The sequence below is a fragment of the Ostrinia nubilalis genome, chromosome 18 (assembly GCF_963855985.1).
Source record: "Ostrinia nubilalis chromosome 18, ilOstNubi1.1, whole genome shotgun sequence".
NCBI classification, from domain to species: Eukaryota; Metazoa; Arthropoda; class Insecta; order Lepidoptera; family Crambidae; genus Ostrinia; species Ostrinia nubilalis.
The window spans coordinates 13,468,895-13,481,558 of NC_087105.1; the positions used below are offsets into that span (position 1 = coordinate 13,468,895).

Here is a 12,664-nt window from a genome sequence, read left to right on the forward strand (position 1 = left end):
GTTGCTGCTAACCAGCTCGAAGTTGCGATCGTTAATCAATTCGCATACGCCTGGTGGCTGCATACATTGCACCGTTTGATTAGGAAGGAATAAATGATCACTCTATTCTGTAGGCCGGTATTACTTTGGAAGTATGCGCTGGAATGTCTTACAGTTTTCGCGGCTTGGTTTTAAAACTCTGGAGCTAATAGATGAAATTGTACGTTTTTTTAAAATTATTTATTGCTACAAAACTACTTGTATTTAAACTAATCTAATCATCTTTAAAATAATGAACGCCGTACACTGTGCTTGCGTTGACAAAATTGCGTACATTCAGGTTTACTTTTGTCCGTGTCAAGAAATAACTGTTAGGCTGAGTTGCACCACCTAACTTTGACGGCAACTAGGTGTAACCATAACCGGTGTTTTTTTATGGAGTTTGACAGATTTTTGACGTTTGTCACAGTTAAAGTCAGATGGTGCAACCCAGCCTTTGTGTAAACTCTCCTGAGTAAAATAATTATCTTAATTCGATAATTAGTTACATAAAAAGTGTTTTATTTTCAAATGACTATACTTACTTTTTTAATTTTATATAGTAGTATTAATAATACAGCCTCACTGTAACATGACGTCACTTGCCTTGCTGCAGCTGTCTGGAGCTTAGCTCTCAATCTGAGACAGACTAATCCACCAGATTGGATGCACGTTGCGTGATGGCGACCGATAACTTTATGACCGGCTTAAGCAAATACAAATCCCCTTTCGAAATGACGTAGCATATACGTACAACACATGATACATTTTATTGCATTTAGATAATAAGGACTAAACTGTGACATAGTTGTTAAGCTTCAACCACACCAACGCGTGCAGATCGCCATGCGGCGCGATCATAGGCCAATGACAGGTCGCGCGGACTGTCATGGGTCGCGCGGACTGTCATGGGTCGCGCGGTGTCATTGACCTTTGATCGCGCCGAATGGCGATCTGCACGCGTTGGTGTGGTTGAAGCATTAGAAATGCAATGTTCTAAAAATGATGTATAGTCTTTTGTACTGATGACATTTACGTATACTTATGAGCTGTCAATGAATAAAACTCAGTGACATAAACTTGTAATAATTCACAGCAATTTAAGTTTGCTTATTTGTGTCATGATTGAAATTATCTTTCCATTGTTCCAGATAAGGCACCATCAGAAGCGACGTTTCGGGGCGCCGAGTTCCTCTCGTACGACCTCACGCAGACCGGAGGGGAGCCCATCGTCAGCACCCAAGACGCCCTGACGCTGTATTTCAAGACTCGACAGCCTAACGGCCTGCTGTTCTATACAGGTTAGTTTCCTCTTAGTACGGTCTGTTTAGTCAGAATTCTTCTTACCTCGCGCAGATCAAGGTTGAGCCAATTGTTAGCACCCAAGATGCCTTGACGCTGTATTTCAAGACTCGACAGCCTAATGGCCTGCTGTACCTCTAGCATGAACAACTTTCGTCTTCGAATCGTTTGCGTACTCGATAAAATTCGATACTCAATCTTTGAATTAAACGATAACGTGACAATTTTGATTCACAAAATAAGTTTCGTGCAACCACATCTCATACTAAGTTCACTTTACGACACGTTCACAAGGGCGCTGTTGTTTTCTTACTAAATCTTTTGATGGCGATTCGAGTACGCAAATTTGAACGCGAGATTTGAACTCGAAAGTTTTTCGTGCTAGCCGTACTGTTCTATACAGGTTAGTTTCCTCTTAGTAAGGTCTCGTAATTTGAACAGAGTTCTTCTTACGATGTCACTCAGTTCAAGGGAGAGCCAATTGTAATCACCTAAGACGCACTAACACTGTACTTTTAGGCTGAGTTGCACTACCTAACTTTGACCGTAACTATAACGATAACCGGTGTTTTTTGTATGAAGTTTGACAGATTTTTAACGTTTGTCAAAGTTAAAGTAAGATGGTGCAACCCAGCCTAACTCTCGAAATTATATCGGACTACTGTCTTTACCGCTGACCGGTAAAGTAAATTTTCTCTTAGTAAGATTTTGGTACCTAATTTGCTAAGGATGTGTTGCAGCCTACTTTGATTGGCAGCGCAGCGCACTGGCCGCTGAGAATTATTTTTTATGAATATCGATCGTTTTTTGTTTTTTCTTGTTTAATGCACAAAATTATTTAGTATTTAACTAAAATGAAGATTGTATCTTACACACATCCTTAAGCCAGTTAAGACTGAATAGTTTATTAAATCCAGAACATTATGAATCTCGAATTCAGTTTTTATAAAGCTCTACACTCACATTTGCGTTACAACATCTTGTTTATGTTTATTTTGTGTGATCAAGTTATATTACTGCTTTGGTGGAGTCATTAACTCCAGATATTCTCAATGTTCCACAACTAAATCCAAATTCATTTCCAGGTCATGAAGCCGACTACCTCAACCTGGCAGTCCGGGATGGTGGCGTTTCTCTCACCATGGGACTCGGCAATGGCAAGCAAGAAATGCACATTAAACCGGCGAAAACCAGATTCGATGACCATCAGTGGCATAAGCTGACAGTCCATAGGAGAGTGCAAGAGGTATGTTAAAATTTTTAACTCTTTAACCGGGGACTGTATTCTTTCTCAGACTGTAACCAAACGCCATTTGAGCTCAGAACTTTCTCTGCTTAAGTTCAACAAACTGTAAGCACATAATTTAGGTACAATAAAACCAAAATCTTAGAAGTGCCAAAGTAAATAAAACACTTTAACTGTCTTAGAGAAAAATACGAGTATATTTTGTTGGTTTTGAACTTTATGCTATCTCAATAAAGTTCATTCGGTGGCCACTATTAGGTAAAGGTTCGTAAGGTAAAAATCGTAAGAGCTCTTAATTTTGGATATCTTCCAATAATAATAATAAAAAGGTTGGATTTTTTAGATTCATAGGTCCCGAGATCAATTTCTAGATGAGACACATCAATGAAAACCTTTTCCCTTTTATTACAAAAAAGTTAAACACGCGATGAAAACTAGTTATTTCCATAAATGTCAATTTAAACTAGTGATCAACGCGAGTTTAATTTTTTGAAAAACAAGTCTGTTTTTGTCTAATTGTGAATTGTGTCCTTGGATACGTAAACCCTGGGGGCATGCATTTCATTCATTTCTGATTGATTTGAATACTGAAAAGACGTGGGTACCTATTTTTTTAATGAAATTGGTTCATTAGTGTTATTAGTCCATTAGGACATACCAATTCATTCTGAGAACTAGAAATTCAAGGTCACAAATGCCATTAGTTGCGTAGGTGTATGAGTTTTCCTAATGACGCCATATTTCCACGTACAGCCTAGAATAGTAAACTTACTCGATGACCTAAGGGTTCCCAGAAACGTAATCTATGGCAATAATGACTTGTAGATCGATGGAACATGAATAAAGTACAAATTGTCGCATTAAAACCTTAATTGGTTCACTTATGGTTGACCTAGTTTGTTCCTTGTTTTGTTTCAAAAGTATTTGAATTTTTAATAACAAGTCGCTAATTGTGTGGAAAATGTGAAATACTACAATACATAGGTATATTGCACGCTTTACGATACATAAATGTGATTTTTCTTTGTAATAATATGTGGTGTGGCTATTTTTGTCTTGTTTTTAATGAACAAAAATCCTTTATTTCGTAACAAAATTTCACGTCAAAGCAAATGATATGAAACACAGAAAATACGGTTAATATCGCAAACCCATTTTACGTAAATACATCATTATAGTATCCAACACAATTACCAAAAAAGCGAATTTGGGTCCCACCCGAGGGTAATTTAAAAAACAAACATGTAAATTCAATGAATCCCCAACATGGCCATTATGTTGAGAGCTCTTTGTATTCGGAATAGAATTTCAGTTGAATCAAAATTAAGCTTTTCGGGGTGACCTTGAAGTTTGGGCAAATGAGGCTTTCGTGAGTTGGCATCTTTTGGCCAAACTTGGTTCTACCCTTCGAAGTGCTTGTATCAACCAGAATATTTGGGCAGAGACAAAGCCTACGGTTCCTATACAAGAACCTTCCATGGGTCCCTAAAGACTTTGATAAGCGTGGAAACATAAAATGTTCTTGATCCCTGCCCTGCCATTTTGTTAAAAGGATGGAGTATTAAACATAAATGAGCATTAACGTCTGGTTTTGCGGTTAATTTTGCATTTATGGCTTTAGCTCGTGTTTCTTTGCTAAGAAGATTTTGTGGAGAAGTGAAAGTTTTCTTACATGATTGCGTTTCTGCGCTGCTACCAAACTTACTTATTAATATGCTTTACCGTTCGTCAGTGCAGATAATAATAATGTACCTACTGTTAAAATGTAAATTACTTTACTAATAGGTAACTTAAGGTAATACTTATGTGAACATTACTAAAAATACGTCACAGTCTATCTACGTACGTAATTTCAAAAATAAGTTAATTTCCATGTAGGCGTTCGCTCAATTAGTTATGGTGGGTGAGCGATTGCAGCATGGGTCTGTAATTGCTCAATTTCGTGTGCGATAAATTTCACTCGAACCGCTCACCGGGTAAATAATTTGCGTATTAGTTCGCACCAGGTGAATCCAATTCCAGATCTCGTCTGTCTGGATTAATACCCGGATTAGGTTTATTTTTGGAATGTCTATTAACTAGGTAGTGATCAGAAAATTGAAATTCTATCTTATATCCATTCGTTGAAAATTAAGATTGAGATACAGGTCTAGTTAGACTATGGGAGTTAAATTCGCAACGAGTGTTATCTACTCGTACTAATATTATAAAGAGGTAAAGTTTGAGTGTTTGTATATTTGTTAAATTGTAAGGGGTAATATCGGGAATTCGGGATCTACTGAACCGATTTTTAAAATTCTTTCATCATATAGAAAGCTACATTATTGCTGAGTGTCATAGGTTATATAAAAAACCGAAAAATTCCACACGGGCGAAGCCGCGGGCGGAAAGCTAGTGTTAAATAAAATAGTAATATCATTTTAATTTGAGATAAATATGAACATTTTAGATAGGTAACAGTCATAACTGTTTACAATGAAGAGTTGTAAAATTTTACTACACATGTAGTCTTCAGGATTTTCGAATAAATAATTAATTTATTAAAAAAATAAAACCGACTTCAAATGCGTGAACACAAAAAAAAACTAAAAATTGAAAATATTGCGTATAAAAAAGTTCATCCCCAATATTCCACCCTTGGGGGTGAAATATTTTCTTCAAATTCGCATGAAACCACCCTTTTGATAATACCTATTCAACAAAAAAATAATCGTTCAAATTGATTTATAATCGGCGGAGATATTGCGTATAAAAAGTTCATCCCCAATTTTCCACCCTTGGGGGTTGTTTTTTCTATTAATAAATTTAAATGGGACCACCCTTGAGGTATTACCTATACGCAGAAAAAAGATTTGTTCAAATCGGTTCATAATTGGCGGAGTTATTGCGTAACAAACATAGAAAAAAAAAAACATACGGGTCGAATTGAGAACCTCCTCCTTTTTTTGAAGTCGGTTGAAAATCACCCTCTACGTGCCGAATGATGAATGAAACCTATAATTGAATCGGCGGATCGATCTCTTAACCCTAAGAGCACGTCAGGGCACGATGACAATATGCCCGTCAACGTCGGATTTATCCCAAACGCTGTCACTCTCCCGACGGCTATTGCTCCCGCATACATAGGTCCCGGAGGACTTTTTAATAAAAACATCCGATATTTATCCATTCGGATCGTCCTTGGCCCATCAGGGATGGAAAATACGAGCCTGGAAACGTTTAACAGGATTCCGGTCGTGTCGGTTGATAATGGTGGGCGAAAAAAAGAGCTCTTTTTATTTTATAAACGGGTTTTGTCACGTGAGAGTATTGCCAGGTTTTTTGTAATGTGTTTCGTATTTGCTTATTTTTTTCAGATTATACGCTCTCCCAATACCAAGATATGAATAGTCACTGTAATTGTATCTATCTGTCATATTACTATTTAAAAAATCAAAGTATGTCCACGATTCGACAAGTCAATTTACGATAAAATATTATGTTTGCTCAATTAAAATAACCCCAAATATGCAAACTTCAATGTAACAAATTCATTACCGCCATCAGTTTATTTTCGTCACGGATAATAGTTTTGATCCAAGAGCCTATTGTATTAATTATGCATGTAGGTCTTTGCGGTTGTGTCGCGGCCGTAAAGGGTTAACGCAGAGCCGCGGGTGCTCTATGGGTTTATGCTAAATGTGGGATAGTGAATGATGGGTTTAGGAATTATATACATTTGTTTTTAGATTGAAATGTGTCTTTGTTCACGGAGACTAAGAACTGTAGAGACTCTAAATACTAATTAATCAACAGTTCTTTTTTCTCATTATTTGCCTGAGATAGGCTGTCTTAACGATTTTTACTGAGCATTGAAGTTAAGTTTGTCTAGGACCTATTTATTGCATGTATTTTTGAAAGAAGAAATAAAAATGACTATAATTTGCTTAGTTAGAGATACCTATAATTTTAATTACTAACATTGTATTTATTTTGTTACAGATTACACCACTGACCAGCTTTTGCAGGGTGAGTAAAACATCTAGGTCGTAATAGCTCTATTATTTAGAGCATAAAAAACACTTTTGTATCACGAATTGAAGGTAGCAATAAATAAGCTTGTTTTCAGTTCTTTTTATGGGAGGTACCTGGATGCAAGCGGCGCAGGACCGGTCTTTGTGGAAATCCTTGGGGGAGGCCTTTGTCCAGCAGTGGACGTCTTTCGGCTGGAACGAACGAACGAACGAAATTGATCCACCCTCACTATTCCTTAGCAATCATATTGGTAAACTTACCATGATATTGCCTCTATTTTCTAATTCACCACTCGATAACATAAATAAAGCAATGCAAATAGGATTCTCAATTAAATTTCTCCAACGCCGATCTAGTTCTTTCACCGCGGAACATTCTGGAACTGAATGGCCGACAATGCTAACAATGGCCGGCGCGTGCCAAAGAACTGAAATAAAAAGAACTGGGTTTGTGCCTATTGCCCTTTGAATTTACTTGCGGTGAATATTGTGAGGTTGTGTTTTATTTTTTGAAACACAACTATGGATACCTGAAAGATTCAGCATTGATTCATTTCAGTAAGAATAACATGTTTTTGAGCTTATGAGTCTTAAGACTAACGTCTGAATACTTAATATTGTTTTTCTTGTATTTATCTGCTGATTATCATTTGGACATTTATTATTTCATTTGTTTACGTAAGAAAATTCCATGAAAACTCTTTTTGCCTTCAATATCCCATCGTTTTGCCGTTCATATATTATTTACGAAAATTCTATGAAAACTCCCTTTTAACTTCGATATCTCGCGTATAAAATTACGCCTACGCATTTTCAATGCAGAGCAAGATAACTTCGTAAGTCAATTATGAACATGTTTCTTTGATCACCTGAAAATCAACCCTTTGTTCGTTATCGCTACGTAAATCAATATAAAATTCCTCGTACCTCTGAAATTTCCTTTAATGTTACATTTTCTTTGCATGTACGAGTAATCTTGCAGTGTAATTTCATCTTTGTATTCTAGGAGTTAGAAATGAATATTCAACGGTGGGAATTTTATATTCGTATAACAGAACGACTGTATATGCATAATTCCGAGCAATTAACTAGCTTGTTTAATTGTTGGTGCTTTTGTCTAAGAACAACGGGAGGTCGGTGGTAATTGGATGGCCTTGGCCATGAAAAACGCAAGGAAATTTTAATTAGAAGAGAATCGGACTTTTATTTCGTTCAAGAAAACTTTAATTAGGGTCTTTAATGTGTCCTGTTGGTGTAATTAGAAAGTAGTTCTAGATTGAACGAGTGTACCTACCTAAGTACAACTAATTTAGTTTTAATTACCTAACAATGCAAAACTAATTATTTTACGTGTCTCTACATAATTTTCTAAAGATATGGAACACTTATACTAAAATTATTATTATAAATGCGAAAGTATACATGTATTTATTTTTCATGTCAAGATCACCGAACCGAAAGTTAGATTGACATAATCTAGGATAATTTGTCTCGAAAATAGAACTTAAAGGGAATGTGATATAGCGAATGATCATCATCATCAACAGCCCTTTACAGTCCACTGCTGGACTATGAGCCTCCTCCACTTTAGTGGAGGGTTTTGCCATAATCTTCACGCTTGGCAGGCGGGTTGGAGATCGCAGTTTAATGGATTGATGTTTTTTCAAAGGGCGCTGCTGCCCGTTCTCTGTTTGATGTGTAGTACCTAAGTCGCCTCTTACGACACACCCGTGGGAAGAGTAGGGGGTTGGTGACAAATGTATTCTACTCTGCCGTCACCACACGGCTAGCGAATGATAATTAAATTGAAAATTGTTTCTTATATTGGTGACAGGGAAAACATTTTAAGCTGTGCTTTTAGCAACAACATAGGCAAACGTTATTTTGAAACTAGCAAAAGCTAGTAAGAAGTCTTTAGAAATAACTGACGCTTTCCCTAATTGGTAGATTTCCTATTTCTATTCTTATTCATAAACATATTTATAAGGAATTTGTGTATTCTAGAACAAACAATAGTTAACTGGGAAGCTTATTCTATTTTCTATACGTCTTTAAAGTTCATTGTTTCCTAGCAAGTGCGCGTACGTTATTCCGGTTAGGATAAATTGTTTATCCAATATATTTTATGAGCAATAACTCGAGCGGAACAGTGTGGTGGTTTCATATGAAAAAACTTTGTCTGGAGATACAACTTGAAGGCTTCCAAGTTTTCGTGTTGATGGTGTATCACAACAAAGTGTTGGAATACATATTGTATTGGATGTTGTCTTGTTTTTGGATGTTATCGGTACTTAACAATTGTTCTTATTGAGAATCGTTTCGTGACAGAGTTACAAATAAACAAAGTATAGAGTGGTTAATATTGTTCTTAGAATCGTATTCAAATCGTTTTGTTCAAATGGAGGCCCTTTTCAGACCACTTGTACACGCCCCAGTCACAATAGAAATCGTCAAATTATGTTACGTATTATTCTACCATGTCCTTGCCTATTTTAGTTTCGTTAGGCAATCTAAAATGATTTATAGGTTGAAATGATTATGATTTCCCGGAAAATATTCCGTTTACTAACTATTACAGTTCTAATTACCTATGTCTTTCACTTTTGATACGTCATCTGATAAAGCCGGTAACACACTACGACTTTTTGGATCGATGCTATGGATGAAAATCGTTAATAGTGAATAGTTACAAAAACTAGTTTTGAGTTATGATTTTTTCTTTTGATACGTTATTTACGAGTAATAAAGCCGGTTACATACACACTACGACTTTTTGAATCGATAAAAAATCGTCAATAGAGTTCTTCCAAAAACTAGTTGAAACTAAGTATATTTGTTCTTCCTCCAGGTTTCAGCGATTGTAGACGACGTGTACTCCGAGCATTCCCACGTGGCTGGATCCTTCACCATGCTGGCCAGTTCTAGAGCCCATGTGGGGGGCTCCCTGAATGCCAGGGCTCTGCCTGGGGCGAGGGTCCATACCAACTTCATTGGCTGCTTGAAGAAGGTTAGTAAAGGGACATAAAGGTCCATCGTATCATGATCTATTCTTGACACTTATGTTCGTGGGAAAGGATCTACTAAAGGCGATCAATCATTTTAACCGACTTCAACAAAAGGAGGAGGCATTCAAAACGTTAGGCCATATTCTTATGTAATGGTTGAGACCTCGTTGCTTCATATTTTTATTTTTTATTTAGTCTCCCTCTGTAGAGGCCGCAGCCTGCCGCCTCCTTGGCCGCGCGACACTGGCCGTCAAGAAAACTACAATCTTTTTCGATACCTACACTCTTTTGTTTTTTTTCTCGTTTTCGACTCGCTTTTCACGAATGCATTTTCACGACTTGTTTTGTAAAAAGAGTATTGTTTAGGTGTTTATTATTATAATCATGTTTTTATTTCCACGAGTAGATTTGTAAAAGGAGTATTGTTAAGGTGTTTATTATTATAATCATATTTTTATTCCATTGTAAGTATCTCAACATTGTTGTTTACCACGAACATTGAAGTAATATTACTACGCATAGAACAGACATCGCGAACAAAATATGTACAGTGCGGGGTGCGGGGCGGGAATTTGACGGACAGCTGTCAGTCAAATCCATGACTATCAAGTTTCATAATTTATGGCGATAAAATCTGCACCAGAAAATGTCGTACTTCATTGATAGGATTGCACGAATAGTGACGTTCTTGCGGTTGCCTCATCATAGACATTGTGAAACGATTGTGAAAATAAACATATCGGCTAAATTGTGTTAAATTTTCATGGTGCTCAATAGCAAAAAGGTTCAGCTACTTGGGTGAATATCAACAAACTCGTTTTTTGCCTAATTCCGGTGGCGAATTTTAATTTCCACTTTCCAAAACTTTTTTGTGGCAGAAATAATAGTAAATAACTTGTATTATTCAATGATATGGTAGAGATCAAAATATTATTAATACTTCTCGAGATATGTCAATTTGAAATTATCAAGAGCCACCGAAATTGTATTTGAGCCACCGGAATTAAGAACCAATCCACCGAAATTTATTTATACAGCGGACTTCGCAATGTTACGGATGATTGTCTCAAATTACTTATTTATTTGTAATCAATTAAGTATTATTATACAGTAAAGATGTTTATAATTAAAAACAATATTCAGGCCTGTGTTGTGACCCTAAAAAAGTATCAAATCTTCCCACGTGAGTCGTAATAGCCGACTAAGGAATCAAAATACTGGAGGGTGGGCTGCAGCATCTTTCCGGGTATTATACTACCATACTGGAACTACCAACCAGCCTGCTAAGCATGGTGATAACGGCAAAATCCCTCCATAGAGAACAAATCCAAAACTTTCTGGCTCTAGCCGCCAACAGCCCCGTTATTCTAGAGTCATCACAAAGACATCATACATGACCCTCAAACCCAGAAACCAACTCTAGTCCCGGGAGGGCGACCAACTGCCCCAGGTTGGTGTTAGGTTTATCTTCCATAAGTAAAAATATTGGTCCAGGCTAGCCAAGTTTTCATGATGGTATCATACCTATCCTATACTCAGAATTACGCAACTAATTATTCGCTAAAGACCATGCGAACTGGAGATTAAGTATGAAGATATTTCTAGATCTATACCAGCTACTGAACTAACACATTACATATTTGTGACAGGGTAATTTAACGGAAAACTATGCAAACCTAGCGACAATGAGCTAGATGAAAGTAGTACAATTAAGAAACGGAGGACTAAATCCAGCCAGCCTCATAGAGAGAGAAGGCCTAGCAAAAGATGCCAGAACTGTAAAAGCGTACTGAGCTGCACCCTAATAGTACTGCAAAAATCAAAATGTAGTAATCATTTTTAGACGAACAGGCAATTTAATCACATTTGCATTCTCCGATCACCACACAGCTTATGACCGCAGTCTATGAAGGAACACTATCTGCGGTTGCGATCCTCATCAGTGAGGGACCGAGGAAAAAGAAGAAGTCATCACCGAAATAGAAGAATGCCGAATAAAAGATGCTCAAAAGCTGTCGACTGATGAAGCCTAAGCCACGACCAGTGCTAATCCAGCTCCAAAGCCCCACGAATTTTCATCTCGAGTGGGAGAATAGATTGCAACCTACGAGACTAGGGAAATTTTAGCTGTTTCAGGACTATTCTCATCTGTTTTTAAGATTCTGCTTAGTATCGATGTATAAATAGCTATCCAAGTCCTCACGCTGATACAAAGTGTATTATAGAGACGATTTTTTTGTAATAAATCGAAAGTATGTATTTGCGAGGACCAAATTGAATATACCAACATGAATAACGAGGATAGCAGAACCATTTTGGTAAATGCCTAAGCTGCTAGGAGAGATTAAGAAGCACTACTAGTAATTAGGCTGAAGATCGAGATTATTCCGACACTTTAGCGAAGATATCCTAGACTTTAGCTTGAGTGAGATTAGAATGCCCTATTAAAAACAACAAGGTATGTACCAGGAGATAATGAAATCACAACTGAGCTTATGAAATCAGATGGAATGCTAGTACTAAATTTCTCTTAAATACCACCATGTTTATTGGTCGATAAACCAAAAAATAAGACATGGTGGTGGTGCTAGAGACTGGAATGGAATGGACGTTGGCGATGGTCCAGAGTCAGGTGAGGCAGCTTTTTCCTGAAACATCCAGTCTCCCAGACAACCTCATTTTCGAAAAGACGTTTGTAATACTACGTACATATTTAATACTGCGTCAAATTATGCAGAAGACTGAGGACTATAATCAGTCATTATTATTGGCCTTTTTGTACCTTCTTCGATTCGGTCAAGACCTGGGCTGTGCTACAGTCTCTTTAATGGCGTCAAATTGACTGTCGATACATGCAACTTCTGAAGTATTTGTATGAAAACTTCATCATATCAGCCCTCCCCCAAGATCAGAACTCGAAACTTATCTGATTGCTCCGAGGGTTCAGAGTTGGAGACACCATAATCTCTTAAAGTCTTCACTACCTCCCACTTAGAGGTTTTCAAGCTTCTGAGCTAGACCGAGCTCAGTATCAAGATACGGCGAGTACATCACACAACTTCGATTCACTGACGATATTG

The 12,664-nt window shown here is 37.1% G+C and overlaps 1 protein-coding gene across 1 annotated transcript in view; it reads left to right on the top strand.

The window, feature by feature from the left end:
• Nucleotides 1-1,441: 1,441 nt before the first annotated feature.
• Nucleotides 1,442-12,664, top strand: part of LOC135080906 (neurexin 1-like) — a 38,817-nt gene continuing 27,594 nt past the window's right edge. The window contains exons 1-4 of the mRNA XM_063975635.1: nucleotides 1,442-1,451; nucleotides 2,406-2,566; nucleotides 6,548-6,574; nucleotides 9,428-9,586. Coding sequence (XP_063831705.1) covers nucleotides 1,442-1,451; nucleotides 2,406-2,566; nucleotides 6,548-6,574; nucleotides 9,428-9,586 — 357 coding nt within the window. The remainder of the gene's footprint in view (nucleotides 1,452-2,405; nucleotides 2,567-6,547; nucleotides 6,575-9,427; nucleotides 9,587-12,664) is intronic.